General features: G+C 47.7%; 1 protein-coding gene across 4 annotated transcripts in view; it reads left to right on the plus strand.

Moving 5' to 3' along the window:
• ZER1 (zyg-11 related cell cycle regulator) overlaps positions 1–27,078 on the plus strand; it is a 387,007-nt gene that overhangs the window by 201,938 nt on the left and 157,991 nt on the right. For all 4 annotated transcript variants that reach the window (XM_085614054.1, XM_085614056.1, XM_085614055.1 and 1 more), the window contains one exon: positions 16,670–16,843. In XM_085614054.1, the coding sequence (XP_085470180.1) occupies positions 16,670–16,843 (174 nt within the window). The remainder of the gene's footprint in view (positions 1–16,669; positions 16,844–27,078) is intronic.

Below are 27,078 nucleotides of genomic sequence, written 5' to 3' on the forward strand. Positions count from 1 at the left end.
TGGGTGCTTCAACTGAGGCCTAGGGATAGAGAGCTCCAGAATCACACTGACCAGTGGGTGCTTCAACTGAGGCCTTTGGATAGAGAGCTCCAGAATCACACTGCCCAGTGGGTGCTTCAACTGAGGCCTAGGAAAGGAAGCTTCAGAATCACACTGCCCTCTGAGTGCTCCCACACATGCCTGCTGGGTAGAGAGCTCCAGAACCTCACTGCCCTGTGGGTGCTTCAACAGAAGCCTAGGGATAGAGAGCTCCAGAATCACACTACCCAGTGGGTGCTTCAACTGAGTTCTAGGGATATAGACCTCCAGAATCACACTGACCAGTGGGTGCTTCAACTGAGGCCTATGGATAGAGAGCTCAGAATCACAGTGACCAGTGGGTGCTTCAACTGAGGCCTAGGGATAGGGAGCTCCAGAACCTCACTGCCCAGTGAGTGCTTCGACTGAGACCTAGGGATAGAGAGCTCCAGAACCTCACTGCCCAGTGGGTGCTTCAACTGAGGCCTAGGGATAGGGAGCTCCAGAACCACACTGCCCTGTGGGTGCTTCAACTGAGGCCTAGGGATAGAGAGCTCCAGAATCACACTGACCAGTGGGTGCTTCAACTGAGGCCTAGGGATAGGGAGCTCCAGAATCACACTGCACTCCTAGTGCTTCCACACATGCCTGCTGGGTAGAGAGCTCCAGAACCTCACTGCCCTGTGGGTGCTTCAACAGAAGCCTAGGGAAGGGTGCTTCAGACCCACACTGCTCTCTGGGGGCTTCAGCTGAGGCCTAGGGATAGAGAGCTCCAGAATCACACTGACCAGTGGGTGCTTCGACTGAGGCCTAGGGATAGGGAGCTCCAGAACCACACTGCCCTGTGGGTGCTTCAACTGAGGCCTAGGGATAGAGAGCTCCAGAATCACACTGACCAGTGGGTGCTTCAACTGAGGCCTAGGGATAGAGAGCTCCAGAATCACACTGACCAGTGGGTGCTTCGACTGAGGCCTAGGGATAGGGAGCTCCAGAACCACACTGCCCTGTGGGTGCTTCAACTGAGACCTAGGGATAGAGAGCTCCAGAACCACACTGACCAGTGAGTGCTTCGACTGAGGCCTAGGGATAGGGAGCTCCAGAGTTGAATCTAGTCCTTTACAGATTGATGGGTCCTCCTTTTGAGCCCATTCATAAGGCCACGCTGCAGCACTTGACATGGAAGACCGCTTTTTTTAGTGGCAATAACATCAGCACGCAGAGTAAGCGAGATCCAAGCGCTATCTGCCAAGGAACCATATACTGTGTTTCACCATAACAGGGTGGTGTTAAGAACTCATCCTTCCTTTTTGCCAAAGGTTGTGTCTGATTTTCATGTTAACCAAACGATTTCTCTCTCTTCCTTCTTCCCAAATCTGGCTACTCCTGCGGAAAGGTCTCTCCACTCCTTAGACCTTAAGAGGGTGCTCAAGTTCTATTTGGAGGGAACAAAGGCCATAAGAAAATCAGACCAATTGTTTTTAAATTATAGTGCCATGAGGACGGGCTTTCCAGCTTCCAAACGGTCCATTTCAAGATGGATAGTGTCCTGTATTAGATTGGCCTACCAGTTGGCAAACAAACCCCTATTGTTGTCTCCTAAAGCACATTCCACTAGGGGGAAAGCGGCTACAGGAGCTTTCTTGCATGACGTGCCTATGGCAGAGATTTGCAAGGCAGCAATCTGGAAATCGGTGCACACGTTCACGAGGCATTACTGTCTCAATTCCGATTCCAGGGCAGATACCCAAGTAGGCCAAGCCTCCTTGAGAAATCTGTTCAGATCATAAGATATCAGTGTGTTCGTTTGGTTATCTAAGCTTGATTTATAGTTCCTTTTCCTTTTGCCCGCAGGTGGAAGGGATGGCGCTTGCTATTCTATTCTAGTGCTTATAACTATTGATGAGGATCCCCTGGAAGAGAAGGATTAGTTACTTACCTGTAATCCTAGTTCTCTACCAGGGGTATCCTCAGCAAAGTCATAAGCAACCCTCCCGCCTCCCCGGGCAAAGGAACGTTTAAAATGTCAACTCTTTGTGTCCTGGCCTTTGGGTCACCGCAAAGAACAACTGACCTAACTGTCAGCCCTGAGGCATGATGGGAAGCTAGGGGTCATGGCTGCCCTAAAGGCACGGTGCCAGTTTAATTCTATGTTGCTAAGGGTTAGCTTTTCAGCTTTTCTAGGCTATGTTTTTCTACAATGCAGCCTGTGAGCTGTCAATGCTTTCAGTCCTATCTGAGGGATTGTGCTAAGTGCTAAACATTAAAACAGTTTTCAAACATACTTTGCTGTTTGTTTTTCCCTGTTTTTAGGGTATTATTTATAATATACAAGGGAGTCCTTACAGCATTACTCAGCTCTTAGTGTATGGAAGGCTGCATTTACGTTTTTTATTGTATATATATATATATATATATATATGTATATGTATATATATATGACGATACATATATGTTTTCACATATATGATTGTGTTTCCGGGGTCCCGCGCATGGGCGGGAATATTCTAGTGCTTATGACCTTGATGAGGATACCCCTGGAAGAGAACTCGGATTACAGGCAAGTAACTAATCCCTCATGTCTTTCAACATTGGTTCCATGCCCTCGTCTTGTGAGACTGCCAGGTGGGACTTGGGTGATTTGTTGGGAAATTCTGCATCATGTTGCCGCTCTGTCCTCCTCAGATTGAAGTTCAGTTTTAGCTATTCATGATCTGTTTTCCCCATTTTGATGTTGTCTTTGTGCGCCCGGGGGTATACTGATGATCCATCCTTGTCAGCATTGGCTATATATTGAGCTCAGATTACCACTTAGTGGCTCCCCAAGGACATCTCTGCAGTGGTTGGGGCAATTGTTCCTCTTCGGGATCTACTTCGGCTACTTCTGACTTGCAGCACATGGATGTTATGAAACAGCAGCAAATGGCTGTCAAGAGCTAAGCTCTCTGTATGCAGTTCCACTTCCACTTAAGGGCCTGTCACGTGATTTCAGTGGGAGGCTCTGTTCCTCTCTTAGTTGTGTTCTAGGTGTGCACCATTAAACAGCGTAGTGCACCTAGTTTTCATACGAATCAGCCTTCAGTGGACCCAATGTTATATGGCAATCTTTCCAGACCATACTGCGATCATGCAGCACGTCAGTGGTGGTCAGTCTGGGGCTGCCATGTGGGTTCACAACCAGCACACCTTTTCATCACTCTCTGTGGCAGTTCGTCGAAGGGCGCATACGATCCTCCCCACCAGTACTAGCTGCGACTCGCTCACCTTTCCTCACTCGGTAGGCTCAACGCTGGGAGATAGCACTTCTCCAAGAGTGAGTTTCCTCTGTATACGAATGCTCACTTTTGTGTCGAGCAGTCTTTGTAAGGTGCTGCCGTGGTTTGTTTTATTTATTGTTGCCATTCAATTCCATTGATGCCGAATGCTGAAGGATATTCGAAGGATTATGCCGACAGGCTTAGGGAGCCATGTGACAGTGCAGCCATCTTGCTGTTCAACCCCCACTGTCAAAAAGCTTTGACAGACATATACAGTACTGTATCACATCTGTACTGGAAGAGACGCACTCCAGAGAGCATTTCAACTGGTCTTTCTAAAACTTAACAGAGGCGCCCACAACAGATTGGCTGCAGTTCTTCTCCAAGATAAGTGTATTCTCTTATCTTATTGGCAGGGAACAATCGGTATTCCTTCAATATACAATGTAAAAGAACATTGCTGCTTACCAAATGATCTTTTTTTTAGAATCATTGATAAGTTATTACTCAACATATAGATTGCTGGCGTACTTAGTAATTGGTTTAGCCCAGTTAGTGTTCTGTCTGTTAGCGATAGGTTGCCACGTTGGCTGTCACTGACATACTGGTGCCCCATTTTTGGGATGAACCAGTGCTCTTCATGTAGACTCAAAAATAGATTGCCACATAACTTAAACAAAACTTGCAAGGATGCCCCCTGTTTAAGGCCTTTGAAGTGGTAAACTCTCTTGGTGAGGTTTAGTTTCTTCCCTCTTTGAGAGTGGACTTACGTACTGTGTAGTCGTTTCATGACTATCAGTAACCAGGGGTCTAAGTCTAACATCCTCACTTTATATCAAAGGAGATCTCTGTTTAGCTGCTCAAATGTGTTGCAAAAATTTACAAAGCAACAGTACAGACAAGGCTGTTGTGGTTAGTATCCTCTCTGTGGCAAGGCTGTGATGGTTAGTATCCTCTCTGTGACGAGGCTGTGATGGTTAGTATCCTCTCTGTGGCGAGGCTGTGATGGTTAGTTTCCTCTCTGTGGAAAGGCATTCACTGTTAAGTAACCTCTCTGTGAGAAGGCTGTCATGGTTAGTGTCCTCTCTGTGGCAAGGCTGTGATGGTTAGTATCCTCTCTGTGGCAAGGCTGTCATGGTTAGTGTCCTCTCTGTGGCAAGGCTGTGATGGTTAGTGTCCTCTCTGTGGCAAGGCTGTGATGGTTAGTATCCTCTCTGTGGCAAGGCTGTCATGGTTAGTGTCCTCTCTGTGGCAAGGCTGTGATGGTTAGTGTCCTCTCTGTGGCAAGGCTGTGATGGTTAGTATCCTCTCTGTGACAAGGCTGTGATGATTAGTATCCTCTCTGTGACAAGGCTGTCATGGTTAGTATCCTCTCCTCTCTGTGACAAGGCTGTCATGGTTAGTATCCTCTCCTCTCTGTGGCAAGGCTGTGATGGTTAGTATCCTCTCTGTGACAAGGCCGTCATGGTTAGTATGCTCTCTGTGACAAGGCTGTCATGGTTATCCTCTATGTGACATGACTGTGATGGTTGGTGTACTCTCTGTGGCAATGCTGTCATGGCCAGTGTCCTCTGTGACAAGGCTGTGATGGTTAGTATCCTCTCTGTAACTAGGCCGTCATGGTTAGTATCCTCTCTGTGACAAGGATGTCATGGTTAGTGTCCTCTCTGTGACAAGGCTCTGTTGGTTAGCGTCCTCTCTGTGACAAAGATGTCATGGTTAGTATCCTCTCTGCGACAAGGCTGTCATGGTTATCCTCTAAGTGACAAGGCTGTGATGGTTAGTGTCCTCTTTGTGACAAGGCTGTCATAGTTAGTATCCTCTATGTGACAAGGCCGTCATGGTTAGTATCCTCTCTGTGGCAAGGCTGTGATGATTAGTATCCTCTCTGTGACAAGGCTGTCATGGTTAGTATCCTCTCCTCTCTGTGACAAGGCTGTCATGGTTAGTATCCTCTCCTCTCTGTGGCAAGGCTGTGATGGTTAGTATCCTCTCTGTGACAAGGCCGTCATGGTTAGTATGCTCTCTGTGACAAGGCTGTCATGGTTATCCTCTATGTGACATGACTGTGATGGTTGGTGTACTCTCTGTGGCAATGCTGTCATGGCCAGTGTCCTCTGTGACAAGGCTGTCATGGTTAGTGTCCTCTCTGTGACAAGGCCGTCATGGTTAGTATCCTCTCTGTGACGAGGCTGTGATGGTTAGTATCCTCTCTGTGACGAGGCTGTGATGGTTAGTTTCCTCTCTGTGGAAAGGCATTCACTGTTAAGTAACCTCTCTGTGAGAAGGCTGTCATGGTTAGTGTCCTCTCTGTGGCAAGGCTGTGATGGTTAGTATCCTCTCTGTGGCAAGGCTGTCATGGTTAGTGTCCTCTCTGTGGCAAGGCTGTGATGGTTAGTGTCCTCTCTGTGGCAAGGCTGTGATGGTTAGTATCCTCTCTGTGGCAAGGCTGTCATGGTTAGTGTCCTCTCTGTGGCAAGGCTGTGATGGTTAGTGTCCTCTCTGTGGCAAGGCTGTGATGGTTAGTATCCTCTCTGTGACAAGGCTGTGATGGTTAGTATCCTCTCTGTGGCAAGGCTGTGATGATTAGTGTCCTCTCTGTGACAAGGCTGTCATGGTTAGTATCCTCTCTGTGACAAGGCAGTCATAGTTAGTTCCTCTCTGTGGCAAGGCTGTGATGGTTAGTGTCCTCTCTGTGACAAGGCTGTGATGGTTAGTTCCTCTCTGTGACAAGGCAGTCATGGTTAGTTCCTCTCTGTGGCAAGGCTGTGATGGTTAGTGTCCTCTCTGTGACAAGGCTGTGATGGTTAGTTCCTCTCTGTGGCAAGGCTGTGATGGTTGATGTCCTCTCTGTGGCAAGGCTGTCATGGTTAGTGTCCTTTTTGTGACAAGGCTGTCATGGTTAGTGTCCTCTCTGTGACAAGGCCGTCATGGTTAGTATGCTCTCTGTGACAAGGCTGTCATGGTTATCCTCTACGTGAAAAGATTGTGATGGTTAGTGTACTCTCTGTGACAAGGCTCTGATGGTCAGTGTCCTCTGTGACAAGGCTGTCATGGTTAGTTCATCTCTGTGGCAAGGCTGTGATGGTTAGTGTCCTCTCTGTGACAAGGCCGTCATGGTTAGTATGCTCTCTGTGACAAGGCTGTCATGGTTATCCTCTATGTGACATGACTGTGATGGTTAGTGTACTCTCTGTGGCAAGGCCGTCATGGTTAGTATGCTCTCTGTGACAAGGCTGTCATGGTTATCCTCTATGTGACAAGGCTGTCATGGTTAGTATCCTCTGTGATAAGGCTGTGATGGTTGGTTCCTCTGTGTGACAAGGCTGTGATGGTTAGTTCCTTTGTGTGACAAGGCTGTGATGGTTAGTATCCTCTCTGTGGCAAGGCTGTCATGGTTATCCTCTCTGTGACAAGGCTGCGATGGTTAGTATCCTCTCTGTGGCAAGGCTGTCAAGGCTGTGATGGTTAGTATCCTCTCTGTGGCAAGGCTGTGATGGTTAGTATCCTCTCTGTGACAAGGCTGTCATGGTTAGTATCCTCTCAGTGACAAGGCTGTCATGGTTAGTATCCTCTCTTCTCTGTGGCAAGGCTGTCATGGTTAGTATCCTCTCCTCTCTGTGGCAAGGCCGTGATAGTTAGTAACCTCTCTGTGACAAGGCTGTCATGGTTAGTATCCTCTCCTCTCTGTGGACAAGGCTGTCATGGTTAGTATCCTCTCCTCTCTGTGGCAAGGCTGTGATGGTTAGTATCCTCTCTGTGACAAGGCTGTCATGGTTAGTATCCTCTCTGTGACAAAACATTCACTGTTTACTAACCTCTCTGTGACAAGGATGTGATGGTTAGTATCTTCTCTGTGACTAGGCCGTCCTGGTTAGTATCCTCTGTGACACGGCTGTGATGGTTAATATCCTCTCAGTGACAAGGCCGTCATCGTTAGTATCTGATCTGTGACAAGGCTGTGATGGTTAGTTCCTTTCTGTGACAAGGCTGTGATGGTTAGTTCCTTTGTGTGACAAGGCTGTGATGGTTAGTATCCTCTCTGTGGCAAGGCTGTCATGGTTATCCTCTCTGTGACAAGGCTGCGAGGTTAGTATCCTCTGTGACACGGCTGTGATGGTTAGTATCCTCTCAGTGACAAGGCCGTCATCGTTAGTATCTGATCTGTGACAAGGCTGTGATGGTTAGTTCCTTTCTGTGACAAGGCTGTGATGGTTAGTTCCTTTGTGTGACAAGGCTGTGATGGTTAGTATCCTCTCTGTGGCAAGGCTGTCATGGTTATCCTCTCTGTGACAAGGCTGCGATGGTTAGTATCCTCACTGTGACAAGGCTGTCATGGTTAGTATCCTCTCTGTGGCAAGGCTGTCTAGGCTGTCATGGTTAGTATCCTCTCCTCTCTGTGGCAAGGCCGTCCTGGTTAGTATCCTCTGTGACACGGCTGTGATGGTTAGTATCCTCTCTGTGACAAGGCCGTCATCGTTAGTATCTGATCTGTGACAAGGCTGTGATGGTTAGTATCCTCTCTGTGTCAAGGCTGTGATGGTTAGTATCCTCTATGTGACAAGGCTCTGATGGTTAGCGTCCTTTCTGTGACAAGGCCGTCATGGTTAGTATCCTCTCTGTGACCAGGCTGTCATGGTTATCCTCTGTGTGACAAGGCTGTGATGGTTAGTGTACTCTCTGTGACAAGGCTATCATGGGTATCCTCTAAGTGACAAGGCTGTCATGGTTAGTGTCCTCTCTGTGACAAGGATGTCATGGTTAGTATCCTCTCTGCGACAAGGCTATCATGGGTATCCTCTAAGTGACAAGGCTGTCATGGTTAGTGTCCTCTCTGTGACAAGGCTGTGATGGTTAGTATCCTCTCTGTGACCAGGCTGTCATGGTTATCCTCTGTGTGACAAGGCTGTGATGGTTAGTGTCCTCTTTGTGACAAGGCTGTCATGGTTAGTGTCCTCTCTTTGACAAGGATGTTATGGTTAGTGTCCTCTCTGTGACAAGGCTGTGATGGTTGATTTCCTCTCTGTGACAAGGCTGTGATGGTTAGTATCCTCTCTGTAACTAGGCCGTCATGGTTAGTATCCTCTCTGTGACAAGGATGTCATGGTTAGTGTCCTCTCTGTGACAAGGCTCTGTTGGTTAGCGTCCTCTCTGTGACAAGGATGTCATGGTTAGTATCCTCTCTGCGACAAGGCTGTCATGGTTATCCTCTAAGTGACAAGGCTGTGATGGTTAGTGTCCTCTTTGTGACAAGGCTGTCATAGTTAGTATCCTCTATGTGACAAGGCCGTCATGGTTAGTATCCTCTCTGTGGCAAGGCTGTGATGATTAGTATCCTCTCTGTGACAAGGCTGTCATGGTTAGTATCCTCTCCTCTCTGTGACAAGGCTGTCATGGTTAGTATCCTCTCCTCTCTGTGGCAAGGCTGTGATGGTTAGTATCCTCTCTGTGACAAGGCCGTCATGGTTAGTATGCTCTCTGTGACAAGGCTGTCATGGTTATCCTCTATGTGACATGACTGTGATGGTTGGTGTACTCTCTGTGGCAATGCTGTCATGGCCAGTGTCCTCTGTGACAAGGCTGTCATGGTTAGTGTCCTCTCTGTGACAAGGCTGTCATGGTTATCCTCTATGTGACATGACTGTGATGGTTGGTGTACTCTCTGTGGCAAGGCTGTCATGGCCAGTGTCCTCTGTGACGAGGCTTTCATGGTTAGTATCCTCTATGTGACAAGGCTGTCATGGTTAGTATCCTCTCTGTGATAAGGCTGTGATGGTTGGTTCCTCTGTGTGACAAGGCTGTGATGGTTAGTATCCTATCTGTGCAAGGCTGTAACAAGGCTGTGATGGTTAGTTCCTTTGTGTGACAAGGCTGTGATGGTTAGTATCCTCTCTGTGGCAAGGCTGTCATGGTTATCCTCTCTGTGACAAGGCTGCGATGGTTAGTATCCTCACTGTGACAAGGCTGTCATGGTTAGTATCCTCTCTGTGGCAAGGCTGTCAAGGCTGTGATGGTTAGTATCCTCTCTGTGGCAAGGCTGTGATGGTTAGTATCCTCTCTGTGACAAGGCTGTCATGGTTAGTATCCTCTCAGTGACAAGGCTGTCATGGTTAGTATCCTCTCCTCTCTGTGGCAAGGTTGTCATGGTTAGTATCCTCTCCTCTCTGTGGCAAGGCTGTCATGGTTAGTATCCTCTCCTCTCTGTGGCAAGGCTGTGATAGTTAGTATCCTCTCTGTGACAAGGCTGTGATGGTTAGTATCCTCTCTGTGACAAGGCCGTCATGGTTAGTATCCTCTCTGTGACAAGGCTGTCATGGTTAGTATCCTCGCCTCTCTGTGGCAAGGCTGTCATGGTTAGTATCCTCTCCTCTCTGTGGCAAGGCTGTGATGGTTAGTATCCTCTCTGTGACAAGGCTGTCATGGTTAGTATCCTCTCTGTGACAAAACATTCACTGTTTACTAACCTCTCTGTGACAAGGATGTGATGGTTAGTATCTTCTCTGTGACTAGGCCGTCCTGGTTAGTATCCTCTGTGACACGGCTGTGATGGTTAGTATCCTCTCAGTGACAAGGCCGTCATCGTTAGTATCTGATCTGTGACAAGGCTGTGATGGTTAGTTCCTTTCTGTGACAAGGCTGTGATGGTTAGTTCCTTTGTGTGACAAGGCTGTGATGGTTAGTATCCTCTCTGTGGCAAGGCTGTCATGGTTATCCTCTCTGTGACAAGGCTGCGATGGTTAGTATCCTCTGTGACACGGCTGTGATGGTTAGTATCCTCTCAGTGACAAGGCCGTCATCGTTAGTATCTGATCTGTGACAAGGCTGTGATGGTTAGTTCCTTTCTGTGACAAGGCTGTGATGGTTAGTTCCTTTGTGTGACAAGGCTGTGATGGTTAGTATCCTCTCTGTGGCAAGGCTGTCATGGTTATCCTCTCTGTGACAAGGCTGCGATGGTTAGTATCCTCTGTGACACGGCTGTGATGGTTAGTATCCTCTCAGTGACAAGGCCGTCATCGTTAGTATCTGATCTGTGAAAAGGCTGTGATGGTTAGTTCCTTTCTGTGACAAGGCTGTGATGGTTAGTTCCTTTGTGTGACAAGGCTGTCATGGTTAGTATCCTCTCTGTGGCAAGGCTGTCAAGGCTGTCATGGTTAGTATCCTCTCCTCTCTGTGGCAAGGCCGTCCTGGTTAGTATCCTCTGTGACACGGCTGTGATGGTTAGTATCCTCTCTGTGACAAGGCCGTCATCGTTAGTATCTGATCTGTGACAAGGCTGTGATGGTTAGTTCCTTTCTGTGACAAGGCTGTGATGGTTAGTTTCCTCTCTGTGTCAATGCTGTGATGGTTAGTATCCTCTCTGTGACAAGGCTCTGTTGGTTAGCGTCCTCTCTGTGACCAGGCCGTCATGGTTAGTATCCTCTCTGTGACAAGGCTATCATGGGTATCCTCTATGTGACAAGGCTGTGATGGTTAGTGTCCTCTCTGTGACAAGGCTATCATGGGTATCCTCTATGTGACAAGGCTGTCATGGTTAGTGTCCTCTCTTTGACAAGGATGTTATGGTTAGTGTCCTCTCTGTGACAAGGCTGTGATGGTTGATTTCCTCTCTGTGACAAGGCTGTGATGGTTAGTATCCTCTCTGTAACTAGGCCGTCATGGTTAGTATCCTCTCTGTGACAAGGATGTCATGGTTAGTGTCCTCTCTGTGACAAGGCTCTGTTGGTTAGCGTCCTCTCTGTGACAAGGATGTCATGGTTAGTATCCTCTCTGCGACAAGGCTGTCATGGTTATCCTCTAAGTGACAAGGCTGTGATGGTTAGTGTCCTCTTTGTGACAAGGCTGTCATAGTTAGTATCCTCTATGTGACAAGGCCGTCATGGTTAGTATCCTCTCTGTGGCAAGGCTGTGATGATTAGTATCCTCTCTGTGACAAGGCTGTCATGGTTAGTATCCTCTCCTCTCTGTGACAAGGCTGTCATGGTTAGTATCCTCTCCTCTCTGTGGCAAGGCTGTGATGGTTAGTATCCTCTCTGTGACAAGGCCGTCATGGTTAGTATGCTCTCTGTGACAAGGCTGTCATGGTTATCCTCTATGTGACATGACTGTGATGGTTGGTGTACTCTCTGTGGCAATGCTGTCATGGCCAGTGTCCTCTGTGACAAGGCTGTCATGGTTAGTGTCCTCTCTGTGACAAGGCTGTCATGGTTATCCTCTATGTGACATGACTGTGATGGTTGGTGTACTCTCTGTGGCAAGGCTGTCATGGCCAGTGTCCTCTGTGACGAGGCTTTCATGGTTAGTATCCTCTATGTGACAAGGCTGTCATGGTTAGTATCCTCTCTGTGATAAGGCTGTGATGGTTGGTTCCTCTGTGTGACAAGGCTGTGATGGTTAGTATCCTATCTGTGCAAGGCTGTAACAAGGCTGTGATGGTTAGTTCCTTTGTGTGACAAGGCTGTGATGGTTAGTATCCTCTCTGTGGCAAGGCTGTCATGGTTATCCTCTCTGTGACAAGGCTGCGATGGTTAGTATCCTCACTGTGACAAGGCTGTCATGGTTAGTATCCTCTCTGTGGCAAGGCTGTCAAGGCTGTGATGGTTAGTATCCTCTCTGTGGCAAGGCTGTGATGGTTAGTATCCTCTCTGTGACAAGGCTGTCATGGTTAGTATCCTCTCAGTGACAAGGCTGTCATGGTTAGTATCCTCTCCTCTCTGTGGCAAGGTTGTCATGGTTAGTATCCTCTCCTCTCTGTGGCAAGGCTGTCATGGTTAGTATCCTCTCCTCTCTGTGGCAAGGCTGTGATAGTTAGTATCCTCTCTGTGACAAGGCTGTGATGGTTAGTATCCTCTCTGTGACAAGGCCGTCATGGTTAGTATCCTCTCTGTGACAAGGCTGTCATGGTTAGTATCCTCGCCTCTCTGTGGCAAGGCTGTCATGGTTAGTATCCTCTCCTCTCTGTGGCAAGGCTGTGATGGTTAGTATCCTCTCTGTGACAAGGCTGTCATGGTTAGTATCCTCTCTGTGACAAAACATTCACTGTTTACTAACCTCTCTGTGACAAGGATGTGATGGTTAGTATCTTCTCTGTGACTAGGCCGTCCTGGTTAGTATCCTCTGTGACACGGCTGTGATGGTTAGTATCCTCTCAGTGACAAGGCCGTCATCGTTAGTATCTGATCTGTGACAAGGCTGTGATGGTTAGTTCCTTTCTGTGACAAGGCTGTGATGGTTAGTTCCTTTGTGTGACAAGGCTGTGATGGTTAGTATCCTCTCTGTGGCAAGGCTGTCATGGTTATCCTCTCTGTGACAAGGCTGCGATGGTTAGTATCCTCTGTGACACGGCTGTGATGGTTAGTATCCTCTCAGTGACAAGGCCGTCATCGTTAGTATCTGATCTGTGACAAGGCTGTGATGGTTAGTTCCTTTCTGTGACAAGGCTGTGATGGTTAGTTCCTTTGTGTGACAAGGCTGTGATGGTTAGTATCCTCTCTGTGGCAAGGCTGTCATGGTTATCCTCTCTGTGACAAGGCTGCGATGGTTAGTATCCTCTGTGACACGGCTGTGATGGTTAGTATCCTCTCAGTGACAAGGCCGTCATCGTTAGTATCTGATCTGTGAAAAGGCTGTGATGGTTAGTTCCTTTCTGTGACAAGGCTGTGATGGTTAGTTCCTTTGTGTGACAAGGCTGTCATGGTTAGTATCCTCTCTGTGGCAAGGCTGTCAAGGCTGTCATGGTTAGTATCCTCTCCTCTCTGTGGCAAGGCCGTCCTGGTTAGTATCCTCTGTGACACGGCTGTGATGGTTAGTATCCTCTCTGTGACAAGGCCGTCATCGTTAGTATCTGATCTGTGACAAGGCTGTGATGGTTAGTTCCTTTCTGTGACAAGGCTGTGATGGTTAGTTTCCTCTCTGTGTCAATGCTGTGATGGTTAGTATCCTCTCTGTGACAAGGCTCTGTTGGTTAGCGTCCTCTCTGTGACAAGGCCGTCATGGTTAGTATCCTCTCTGTGACAAGGCTATCATGGGTATCCTCTATGTGACAAGGCTGTGATGGTTAGTGTCCTCTCTGTGACAAGGCTGTCATGGTTAGTATCCTCTCTGTGACAAGGCTGTCATGGTTAGTATCCTCTCTGTGGCAAGGCTGTCAAGGCTGTCATGGTTAGTTCCTCTCTGTGGCAAGGTTGTCATGGTTAGTGTCCTCTCTGTGGCAAGGCTGTCAAGGCTGTCATGGTTAGTTCCTCTCTGTGGCAAGGTTGTCATGGTTAGTATCCTCTCTGTGGCAAGGCTGTGATGGTTAGTATCCTCTCTGTGACAAGGCTGTGATGGTTAGTATCCTCTCTGTGACAAGGCCGTCATGGTTAGTATCCTCTCTGTGGCAAGGCTGTGATGGTTAGTATCCTCTCTGTGACAAGGCTGTCATGGTTAGTATCCTCTCCTCTCTGTGGCAAGGCTGTGATGGTTAGTATCCTCTCTGTGACAAGGCTGTCATGGCTAGTATCCTCTCTGTGACAAAACATTCACTGTTTAGTAACCTCTCTGTGACAAGGATGTGATGGGTAGTATCCTCTCAGTGACAAGGCCGTCATCGTTACTATCTGATCTGTGACAAGGCTGTGATGGTTAGTTCCTTTCTGTGACAAGGCTGTGATGGTTAGTTCCTTTGTGTGACAAGGCTGTGATGGTTAGTATCCTCTCTGTGGCAAGGCTGTCATGGTTATCCTCTCTGTGACAAGGCTGCGATGGTTAGTATCCTCTGTGACACGGCTGTGATGGTTAGTATCCTCTCAGTGACAAGGCCGTCATCGTTAGTATCTGATCTGTGAAAAGGCTGTGATGGTTAGTTCCTTTCTGTGACAAGGCTGTGATGGTTAGTTCCTTTGTGTGACAAGGCTGTGATGGTTAGTATCCTCACTGTGACAAGGCTGTCATGGTTAGTATCCTCTCTGTGGCAAGGCTGTCAAGGCTGTCATGGTTAGTATCCTCTCCTCTCTGTGGCAAGGCCGTCCTGGTTAGTATCCTCTGTGACACGGCTGTGATGGTTAGTATCCTCTCTGTGACAAGGCCGTCATCGTTAGTATCTGATCTGTGACAAGGCTGTGATGGTTAGTTCCTTTCTGTGACAAGGCTGTGATGGTTAGTTTCCTCTCTGTGTCAATGCTGTGATGGTTAGTATCCTCTCTGTGACAAGGCTCTGTTGGTTAGCGTCCTCTCTGTGACAAGGCTGTCATGGTTAGTATCCTCTCTGTGACAAGGCCGTCATGGTTAGTATCCTCTCTGTGGCAAGGCTGTCAAGGCTGTCATGGTTAGTTCCTCTCTGTGGCAAGGTTGTCATGGTTAGTGTCCTCTCTGTGGCAAGGCTGTCAAGGCTGTCATGGTTAGTTCCTCTCTGTGGCAAGGTTGTCATGGTTAGTGTCCTCTCTGTGGCAAGGCTGTGATGGTTAGTATCCTCTCTGTGACAAGGCTGTGATGGTTAGTATCCTCTCTGTGACAAGGCCGTCATGGTTAGTATCCTCTCTGTGGCAAGGCTGTGATGGTTAGTATCCTCTCTGTGACAAGGCTGTCATGGTTAGTTCCTTTGTGTGACAAGGCTGTGATGGTTAGTATCCTCTCTGTGGCAAGGCTGTGATGGTTAGTATCCTCTCTGTGACAAGGCTGTCATGGCTAGTATCCTCTCTGTGACAAAACATTCACTGTTTAGTAACCTCTCTGTGACAAGGATGTGATGGGTAGTATCCTCTCAGTGACAAGGCCATCATCGTTACTATCTGATCTGTGACAAGGCTGTGATGGTTAGTTCCTCTGTGTGACAAGGCTGTGATGGTTAGTTCCTTTCTGTGGCAAGGCTGTGATGGTTAGTTCCTTTCTGTGGCAAGGCTCTGATGGTTAGCGTCCTTTCTGTGACAAGGCTGTCATGGTTAGTATCCTCTCTGTGACAAGGCTGTCATGGTTATCCTCTATGTGACATGACTGTGATGTTTGGTGTACTCTCTGTGGCAAGGCTGTCATGGTTAGTGTCCTCCCTGTGACAAGGCTGTCATGGTTAGTATCCTCTCTGTGACAAGGCTGTCATGGTTATCCTCTATGTGACATGACTGTGATGGTTGGTGTACTCTCTGTGGCAAGGCTGTCATGGTTAGTGTCCTCTCTTTGACAAGGATGTTATGGTTAGTGTCCTCTCTGTGACAAGGCTGTGATGGTTGATGTCCTCTCTGTGACAAGGCTGTGATGGTTAGTGTCCTCTGTGTGACTAGGCCGTCATGGTTAGTATCCTCTCTGTGACAAGGCAGTCATGGTTAGTTCCTCTCTGTGACAAGGCTGTGATGGTTAGTGTCCTCTCTGTGACAAGGCTGTCATGGTTAGTGTCCTTTCTGTGACGAGGCTGTGATGGTTAGTATCCTCTCTGTGACGAGGCTGTCATGGTTAGTGTCCTCTCTGTGACAAGGCTGTGATGGTTAATGTCCTCTCTCTGACAAGGCTGTGATGGTTAGTATCCTCTCTGTGGCAAGGCTGTCATGGTTAGTATCCTCTCTGTGACAAGGATGTCATGGTTAGTATCCTCTCTGTGACAAGGCTGTGATGGTTGATGTCCTCTCTCTGACAAGGCTGTCATGGGTAGTATCCTCTCTCTGACAAGGCTGTTGTGGTTTGTATCCTCTCTCTGACAAGGCTGTTGTGGTTAGTGTCCTCTCTGTGTCAAGGTTGTGATGGTTAGTATCCTCCCTGTGGCAAGGCTGTCATGGTTAGTGTCCTCTCTGTGACAAGGCTGTGATGGTTGATGTCCTCTCTGTGACAAGGCTGTGATGGTTAGTGTCCTCTCTGTGACTAGGCCGTCATGGTTAGTATCCTCTCTGTGGCAAGGCTGTGGTGGTTGATGTCCTCTCTCTGACAAGGCTGTGATGGTTAGTATCCTCTCTGTGACAAGGCTGTCATGGTTATCCTCTATGTGACAAGGCTGTGATGGTTAGTATCCTCCCTGTGGCAAGGCTGTCATGGTTAGTATCCTCTCTGTGACAAGGCTGTCGTGGTTAGTGTCCTCTCTGTGACAAGGCTGTGATGGTTGATGTCCTCTCTGTGACAAGGCTGTCATGGTTATCCTCTATGTGACAAGGCTGTGATGGTTAGTATCCTCCCTGTGGCAAGGCTGTCATGGTTAGTATCCTCTCTGTGACAAGGCTGTGATGGTTGATGTCCTCTCTGTGTCAAGGCTGTGATGGTTAGTATCCTCCCTGTGACAAGGCTGTGATGGTTGATGTCCTCTCTGTGGCAAGGCTGTGATGGTAAGTATCCTCTCTGTGACAAGGCTGTCGTGGTTAGTGTCCTCTCTGTGTCAAGGCTGTGATGGTTCTTGTGCTTTTGGTCATGGGCCCCTCATCACTGTGCTCTCTCATTACTTGCAGCTGGTTATCATGGCCCTCAAGAGCCACAAGTATGATAAGACCATCCAGGTAACGGGCAGTGCGGCGCTCTTCTACCTCACCAACTCTGAGTACCGCATGGAACAGAGCGTGAAGCTTCGGCGGCAGGTCATACAGGTGGTTCTCAACGGCATGGAGTCTTACCAAGAGGTGACGGTAAGTTACGCACAAGGTCATTCTTGTCGTGTTATGATAGTGTTATGATAGTGCTGTAGATATCATCTGGAGGAGCGCCACGTTGTGTGTGTGACTGTGTCTCAGTCAGTCCCTGCTGCATGCTACACCTTTCAGGAGGTCTGTCTCTCCCGAGTAGTGGTTTAGTTCCGCTGTGAAGGACCACTGTATGTGGCACATTGGATTCTGTAAACACTGCTGGCCTCCAGCACCTTAGTTCACTCTGCCATTTTCCAGCAGTGGTCTGGCCTTTATTTGGAAGAAACATGGACAAATTGGATGCTGCTTGTCACCCCACCTTTTGTTCACGTGTCCTCCTTTGATCTTCATTTGGGGGACACTTGTATGTGATACTGTGGCTACTGCAGGCCCTGCTGCCCACAATAGCTTTACCTGCATGTATTGTCCTATATTTTGTATTTGTGTGGAGAAGAAGTGCAGGTGTATATTGTGTTCTGCCTGCCCTTGTGTCTGTGTGCCTTGCCAGGATGTAGCTCGCCTGCTCATTTTGCCCATCAGGAGGCACCTTTTATGTCCTTCTCTGTCATACAATTCTCTCTGGTATTAATCAAATATAGATCTCTGTGTGTGTGCAAGGCCCCAGAACACCATTTAAAATATATATATATATATTTGTTTTTTTCCAGATTGAAAGTCACCTTGACTAAAAAGAATTGCCCAAAAGGCGCAACATTTTCTTTTTTCGTCCATTCAACCAAATTAAATCTACTATTGTACATTGCATTGTATATTGGTACATTTCACTTAAGTACAACACAAGCACTATCTTAACTGAAAAGTAAAGCAGAAAATTGTGCTAAATAGTAGTAAATCAATAATACCTTTTTAAAAGCTGTGTAAGTAGCCTTATCCGCCATGCACATTTCCTCTCAATGAGCAAGGATTGCACCCCCATGCTGCCTCCAATAAAGGCTCTCTTTTTCCGAGTGGATTTGGGGTGGGAGCGGTTGCCTTTACAAACTATCAGAGGCCCTCAGCAAAGGGTTTCCTTAAGAAGTAGCTTTACTGTTTTTCTTTGGAGGTTTTTTATGTCCTCCTCTCTTCTCTCGTTTACCATGCTTGCTCTTTTCAACAATTGTCCCACATTGTGTGCAAGGTTTGCCTTCCTCATTCTCACGCTATCGAGGAGTATAGCAAAAGTCAAACGATGTGTCATAGAGGAAGCTGATGGAAAGAAATGGAAAACTGTCAAACACAGAGAAGTCACTCCTGCTTCAGGCTCAGCAAAAGAATAAAGCCGGGCAGTTTCCTCTCCCTTCCCTCTAGATAGCACCAGACCAGACCTTTTCTCACCTACTTGAGGTAAGTGTGCAAACCCATGTGGAGGCACTTGATGGGGTATAATTTGAATACCATGGTGTTGCAGGGATCGGAATACCCTAGGTCCATGTTGAGGACTTTTTCGTTGTTGAGTTTCTTTCCTTGTACCTCGTGAAGTCATGCACACGAGTGTGGTCACTAAACCTGAGAATCATTCAGAAACCTATCTCCATCTTCTGACTTTTTAGGATGCTTCTTTTGTGGGCTGTATCCTGATATCTCAGTTTGAAGATAACTCCACAGTCCCTACACCACCATCCGATGTTACTTCAGGCACTCCAGAGGAGTTACATCAACCTTCTGAGAAAGCAGTAATTCCCATCGCAAAGCCTCCTTTCCTACCTTGCTGTCCTCCCACTACTCCAAAGGAAGAGGCTGTCTGGGTTCCAAGAGCTTTCGAAAGACTTCCAGAGCCGGCGCAGCTCATGTATGGCCTGTTAGTAGGCTTAGAGAAGAGCATCTGGGAGAAGACGCTGCACCATACGAAGACCTTTACTTTTTGATACCATGGAGTATCTGTGGCCCACTTCCTGAATGGCCTCCTAATAAACTTATAGAGGACCTTTAAGGAGAGGATGCGGCAACATACAAAGACCCCGTTACTAAAAAAACCTGCTTTGAACACATCCAAGCCTGAAAATTACCGCCCCATATCCCGGCTCCCTGTTTTGGCTAAAGCCACTGAATCCTATGTGAACTCCGTCCTCACGAAGTTTGTTGAGTCCAATGAGATATTGGACTCCTCTCAAAACTGTTTTAGATCATGCCACAGCACCAAATCCACCCTGTTGGCAATCACGGAGCAAATTAGAAGCACCTTAGATGAAGGAAACTCCGCGGCTTTAATCCTCCTTGATCTCTTCGCCGCTATCGATTCAGTAGCTCATAAGATCCTACTGCGCCGCTTGCAGGAGATGGGTATCGAGGGTGTGGCCTTGGCCTGGTTCAGATCCTTTCTGGAGGGTAGAACATTCCAGGTCATGGTACCACCCCATTGTTCACAGGACTATGTCGCACACTACGGTGTTCCGCAGGGATCGATATTGACCCTTACGCTCTTTAATATCTATCTTCAACCACTTGCAGTGGTAGCAAAAAAACAAAGGTCTCTCATTAGTATCTTATGCTGATGACACCCAACTAGTTATCTCTTTCTCTAAAAAATGCAAATACAACCTCTTTAAATTCAAGGAAGATATGCTAACTATTGCAGACAGGATGACAGCAAATTGTCTGCAGCTAAACGCCGGTAAATCTCAAATCTTGCTGTTAGGGAGAGACAGTCATTTTTGGTCAGACCAATGGTGGCCAGACGCGCTGGGCCAGCACCCCTGCCTAAGGAGGCCGTGACAAATCTGAGACTTTGGGTAGATAGTGGTCTATCTTTAGAAGCCCAAACGAAAGTGGTCTCAGGGGTGTGTTTCGGGCTTTTGAGTAGACTCAAACCTCTCTTAGGGTTTTTTGATTCACTAATTCGCCAGACTATTTTCCAATCTACGATCCTGTCTAGATTGGATAATTGTAACTCCCTCTATTTAGACGCAAATAAATCTGGGATTCAGCACCTACAAAGGGTACAAAATGCGGCAGCACGCTCGCTTTTCGCCCTCCCTAAATTTTGCTCAGTATCAAAGCTTATGCCTATGCTACACTGGCTGCCAGGCGACAAAATAATTAATTTTAAGACTTTATGCTTTGCTCATAAAATTCTGACCCAACAAGTGCCTCCTGTCTTATCTGATCAGCGGGTACCATATTCACTGCAACGTACGTTGCGCTCAGCCAACCAGCTCTTAGCTTGCCCCCAGAGTTTTAAGAGCAAGAGCCGGGGGCCGCTCCTTTAAGGCGGTGGCTTCCGGCCTCTGGAACTCTCTACTGGTGTCCATCAGAGGTATCCAAAACCACTTGGTCTTTAGAAAGGCTATAAAAAGTTGGTTATTCCCGAACTAAGTTACACCTCCTCTGTTTTTCCATCCTGTAATGTGTTACCTGGGTAGCTCTGGGACGCCCCGTTGCTGGGGCAGCCATGCAATGTACAAATATTTACAACTTAACATAACATTTTCTTTTTGATACCATGCAGTATCTGGATGGGCCGCCTACCGGTTTGGAATCACATCTCTGTTTTCTCTTGTGCAATACAAAGTCTTGGGCCATTCCTTCTAGACTCTTTTACATCAGAAAGACAAAAGTCAGAGGATGTGACCCTCAAGTCTGTGATATCAGGTAAGAGAAGTGTTGTCTGTAAGCTCCAGTTTTGCAGCGTGAATCTTTCTGGATTCACTATGCTGTGCATTATTCTGCCGTCTAGTGGTTGGGTCCGGAATTGTAGTATTTCTTCTCTTTTTTTTTTTTTTCTCGTGGCCCAGGTGGGCGTCGACATACCACCATTTGGTGTCCTTCGTGACGTCGACGCCACCTTTGGTCGCCATCTTCAGATTCTTTTTTTGCCGTTGGGTCTGGATTGTTGTCGAGGAGTTCCAGAGTTTTCGAAGAGGAATCGACGGAAAACAGGAAAAATCACGGAAATCGAAGGTTATCATCGCACCCGACTACAGGCCAGGTAGCCGGGACTACTAAGGAGAAGAAAATTTCAAGAGAACTCGACGTTCACACGAGAATGCTCCCTGAGCGCAGGAATGGACAAAATTCCCTTCAAGTTTTGCACCAATTGCCACCACAAATACGCCCAGAAGGACCGGCATCTAGTCTGCAACCTCTGCCTGCCACTCGACCACAACAGCGAGGACTGCAACGCGTGCTCGGCGTTCACACCCAAGACCCTCAGAGTAAAAGAGATGCAGAGAAGGGCCAACCACACCATGCAGGGGTCACCTCCATCGCTCCGAGACTTGGGCCTCTCCAGTGGAGAGGAGGACAACATCGACGAAGGACCAGAGGACTGCTCGGTCGTCGAAGTCCATAAGAAAACATCGAAGGAGGTAAGAGAATCGACGACCCCCAAACTCTCGACCGACACTCGAAAGAGTGGGACAAAGTCCTCGAAGAGAACAGTGCCGTCGAAGCTCTCGAAGAAAGAAACTGCACCCAAGGACAAAGAGCCCAGTGGATCCTCCGGAATGGACTCCCGGATGGCAAAGACCCACGAAAAATCAAGGTCATCGAAGGAAGCCCCCGAAAAGGACTCCTCTACGCAGAGAAAGGACGGGTCAACAACTGCTTCAACGACAATGTTGACGACCAAGAAGCTAAGCACTCAAATTCTCGATGCCGAACAGGCTGCCGAGATGGAAAGAAATAAAAGGAGGCTCGAGGCCGAAATGGCAAGCATCCTGCAGTGGAAGAAGGACTTTGACAAGATCAGTCAGTACACCATCCCGCCGAAGCCCACAGCCGAGGTCGAAAGGGGCTTCGAGGACCTTGAACTGCCGAAAACACCTGAACCGGTCAAAGAACAGGAAGAAGTGGCCCTGTATTACTTCGAGAAAGAAGGTGAGGAGGAACAGCTAACCTACCAGGACTCGAAGACGTCCTCGGAGGCGCAAGACTTAAAGTGGCATGACCTTGACGCCGAAATGCCAGGAGAAGGAGGAGACACATACCCTTCAAGGCCTTCACCACCACACAATATAAGGATCTATAATATGGTGATCAAGAATGCTGCACAGACATATGGGGTAAAATTGGAGGAGGAGAAACCCAAGGCTTGCTTTCTCATGGAGAATCTCTTACCACACAATCAAGCAGTCAATTGCTGCCCATGATCCCTAGTGTGCTGGACCAGGGCAGGGAGGCTTTCAGGGAGCCAGATACATGGATATCTGTAACCCCAAGAACTGAGAAGTACAAGCACTCATCAAAGGACCCTGCATACCTTCAAGGATCTGTGCCAGCCGATTCAATAATCACTGCAACAGCTAGGATGAGGGCCAATGTGCCCACAAATGCAGGACCACCTCCTGACAAGGAGAGTAGGAGAATGAACTTCACGGGGAGCAAGGTAGAACGGAGTGCGGCAATCCAATGGCGCATCGCCAAATCCAACGCCCTAATCAACAGACATGCATACCGGCACTGGGAGGGAGTAGGGCAACTCATGAAGCACCTCCCGAAACAGTACCAGCAGAGGGTAACCCACCTGGTAGAGGAGGGGGGAAACATGGCGAACACATGTTTAAAGTCGGCCTTGGACGCAGCGGAGGCTTCCAGCAGGCAGATGATGATCGGGGTGACCGAGAGAAGGCACGCATGGCTTAAAATCTTGGGCTTCAAGCCTGAGGTGCAGAAAAATATCCTGAACACACCCTTCAATGGAGAACTACTTTTTGGGACACCAGTTGACGAAAAGTTAACTCAACTCAAGAAAGACAACGAAACCAAAAAGGTCCATGGGAGCACTGCAGTTCAGAGGAATGAGAAGGGGTACGCCCTCAAGAAGGCCAAATGGTAGGGGAGGCATCCAACCAAGTACCTCGCACCAAACCTTCCAACAAAGTTATCAGGGAAACGGCCAGGGACAGCAGCAGCAGAACTGGCAATACCAGCCACGGGGCCAGTCCTTTCGGGGCTGCTCAAACAGACGAAGAGGAGGGCAACAACCCACCTCCAAGTGACTTTGCCAAAAGGCAGACGCCCACCCAGATAACACCTCAAGGGGGGCATCCAAAGGGTAAAAAAGTCCCAAAACAGTTTCCCCCCCAAAAAAAAGCAGCTCCCCAAACATATAACACCAGTAGGAGGCTAATAAAACAACCTCCAAACAAAAAGACAAGCAATAAATTACACTCGACAAAATAACTTTCACTCTTGATATTAGAGGCACAGGAACTGCTCAACAAGGAGGCAATAGAGATAGTACCGTACAAGGAAAGAAACAAGGGTGTTTATTCCAACTACTTCCTCGTACTTAAGGTGGACGAAACACTAAGGCCTATCTTGGACCTACGGTTCTTAAACAAGTTCACAAAGATTCAAAATGACATTTCTACACGAGGTAATACCCCAGGTACAGGAAGGGATACATGGCAACTATAGATTTAAAGGACGCGTACTTACACATCCCCATCAACAAAGGACACAAACGCTAATTAATATTTGTAATCAGCAAGTGTCACTACCAGTTCACAGTGATCGCATTCGAACTCAAATCAGAGTCAAGGTTGTTTACAAAATGCCTAGCAGCAGCAGCGCACCTAAGGAGGCAGGGAATACATGTATGCCCCTACTCGACGACTGTCTTGTGAAAGCAAGCTCCCACAGCCAGTGCAAACAACACATCCAGCAGGTGATACAAACACTAATCCAACTGGGTTTTTCAATCCATTGGGGAAAGTCGTCAATAGAACCAGAACAGGTGAAGATATTCTTAGGGGCAGAGATCAACACCATACAAGCCAAGGTGTTCCCCAGCACAAAGAGGATCTTGGCTATACTGAAGGAAACACGTCTGTACCGCAAGGGGCACGTTCTTACAGTGTGGACGGTGAGCAAACTAATGGGAATGATGGCTTCATGCATACACCTGGTCCCAAATATTCGACTCCACATGAGACCATTACAGGAATGGATACAGCAGCATTGGTCACAGGCAACAGGGAGTTGGGAAGATCTAGTGGTTGTCACACATGCAGTGCATCATGAAATATTGTGGTGGAACAAGGAAAACATATCACGAGGGAAACCATTCACACAACCAACTCCAACAGTGACCATCACAACAGACGCCTCCCAGATGGGGTGGGGCGCACACATGAACAAACTCAAGGTGAGGGGGTTATAGTCGCAGCAGGATGCAGTCAAACACATCAACTACCTATAACTAAAAACTGTGTTCCTAGCCCTAAAAGCCTTTCAGAAGGAAGGTACGGACACAGGGTGTTGATCCAGACGGACAACACAACCACCATGTCCTACATCAACAAACAAGGTGGAACACAATCAGTAGCACTATCTGAGTTGGCACAGGACATATGGACATGGGCCATTCCACTATAAATAGACCTACTAGCAACACATCTCCCAGGGAAGGACAATGTAGAAGCAGACTCAGCAGGCAGACATCGGCATCCCACGAATGGGAGATCAGCCAACAAGAAATACAAAGAGTATTCCGGAAGTGGGGGACACCGCAAATAGACCTATTTGCAACACACCAAAATGCAAAATGCCAACACATCACATCCAGGCAACCAGACCATCTATCACAAGGGAATGCGCCATGGATAAGTTGGTCAAAGACCTTTGCATACGCTTTTCCCCCAATACCACTGATACACAGGGTACTCAGCAAATGCAGGATCAGCAACATGTCACTAATACTAATAGCACCTTAGTGGGCCAGACAGTCCTGGTTCTCACAAATAGTGGAAATGGCGCAAGCACCGGCACACAGATTCCCAAGGAGAAGGGACCTGTTAACAATGCAGAACGGAAGGGTGCTACACCCAGAGCCAGAGAGCCTCAGCCTAGCTGCATGGCTCCTGAAGACCTAGAATTTGCACACCTCAAACTACCGGCAAGCACAATGGCAGTGCTCAGGGAGGCAAGAAGACCTACCACAAGAACGTTCTACGTAGCAAAGTGGAAAAGATTCTCCGGATGGTGCATTAGGGAGAAACTGCAAAGGAAAATCACAAGGGAATCAACAGTACTAAAATACTTAACGCATCTACTACAAAGTAAACTAAGCTACACATCCCTAAGGGTGCACTTAGCGGTGATAGTGGCTTACACAAGAGGAGAAACGGGGAAAAGTTTCTTCACCTCCCAACTTGTGAAAAGAATTCTGGAAGGAGCAAAAAGACTTGCACCTCCAAAGAGGATGCCAGCACCAGCATGGAACCTCAACGTAGTGCTAACTCAATTGATGAAGGCACCCTTTGAACCTATTCACAAAGCTACACTGCACATGCTCACACTAAAGACAGCCTTCTTAGTGGCTATCACATAACTACGAAGAGTAAGTGAATTGCAAGCACTTTCACTTCAAGAGCCCTACCTGCAAATACACAAGGATAGGATTGTAATGAGAACAGACCCACACTTCATGCCAAAGGTGGTGTCACGGTTCCACATCAATCAGACAATCCAAATACCTAGTTTTTTCCAAAAAACAGCCACAAGCACAGAAATGGCGCTGCACACACTGGACGCCAGGAGGGTGGTAATGCACTAAATAGAAAGACAAAGGAGTGCAGAAAGACATATCAGTTCTTTGATTCCTTTGCCAGCAGTTTTTTGGGATGACCAGTTACCAAAAATACCATTGCACAGTGGATTGCACAAACCATACAACTCTGCCACAAGCAAGCAGGGCAACTGTTACAAGGAGCAGCTCATGCTCACTCAGCAAGGAAGAAAGGAGCAACAATTGCGTTTCTAGCAAACACACCTATTCAAGACATTTGCCAAGCCGCAACATGGTCTTCAGTGCACACGTTCACTAAGCACTACTGTGTAGATATTCAAATGAACAAGGAAGCGCAAGTAAGACAAAGAGTCTCACAACACATATTCAGTAACCAGTACTCATCTTCCACCCAGCCACCACAATAAGGACAAACCGCTACAAAGTCGATGCACAGCATAGTGAATCCAGAAAGATTCACGCTGCAAAACGTATAGTTTCTTACCTGTCGGTGTAGTTTTGCAGCTTGAAGACTTTCTGGATTCACTAGCGAACCCACCCTCCTCCTCCAGAAAGTTGAGGCAGGAGGAAAGGGATTAAAACTGGAGAAAGACTTTACAAGATTAAAGGAGAAACAAAAGTAACACAAGACAGGAAAAAAGAATCCGAAGATGGTGACCAAAGGTGGGAGCTTCCGGAGGAAGCTCGTCGACGTTACGAAGGACACCAAATGTCGACGCCCACCTGGGCCACGAATAAAAAAGAGAAGAAATACTACAATTCCGGACCCAACCACTAGATGGCGGAATAATGCACAGCATAGTGAATCCAGAAGGTCTTCAAGCTGCAAAACTACACCGACAGGTAAGAAACTATACGTTTCAAGGGTTCTGGTGGAGGCTATCTACAAGTCCCTGTTCACCAGTAACGGTGCTAGCTCCACAAACAAGAGCAGCAAAGCAAATGTCTTGTTTCTAAAATCATCCTGAGGCCAAGGCAAGTAGTAAACAACAGCCTTCATCTGCAACTGGTAAAGATCCAGCCACCTGAATGAATTGAATTTGAATGAATGAATTGAGTGAATGAATTTGGCATTTATAGAGCGCCTGGTTACTCCGGACGGAGTGTCCCTGTGCTGAGCAGTAGCATCTTGTCAAGGTCAGGAAAGTCAGGGCCAGGTGGGCTTCTGGCTCTGTCTAAAGAGCCACTTCTTCAGATTTCTGCGGAAACTTGCTTCCGACTGTTCAAGTCTTAGGTTGAGTGGTGCAGAGTTCCACAGCTTGGCTGCAAGAAGACCAAAGGAGCAGCCCCCAGTCGTGCCCGGCGTACCCTGGGAATCACTGCCAGTGCTGCATCTCCAGATCCAAGTGCTCTAGAGGGAGTGTATGCCTGGATCAGGGGAAAGAGGTAGCCGGGACCCCTTTGGTGCATTATCCTGTGCGTGAAACACAGGGCTTTGGACGGGATTCTGTGCTGACTGGAAGCCAATGACGTTAAGCCAGACCTGACCTAATGGAGGTCCATTTAGGAATTCTTAATAGCATCCGGGCAGCAGCCTTTTGTACTCTTTGAAGCAGGGCCAGTCTGCCTCTAGAGGTCCCCAAATACAGCGAATTACAGTAGTCAAGTCATGACACCAGCAAGGCCTGGGTAACTGTTTTTTGTGCTGCGGCTGTTATTAGCCTCAGAAACGTCCTTAACAGTCGCAGCACTCAGAAACAGGAGCCCACTGTGGCCCTGATCTGACTATCAAATGATAGCTGGGTGTCAAATAAGATGCCTAGGTTTC

This window comes from Triturus cristatus, chromosome 1_2, assembly GCF_964204655.1.
Source record: "Triturus cristatus chromosome 1_2, aTriCri1.1, whole genome shotgun sequence".
NCBI lineage: Eukaryota > Metazoa > Chordata > Amphibia > Caudata > Salamandridae > Triturus > Triturus cristatus.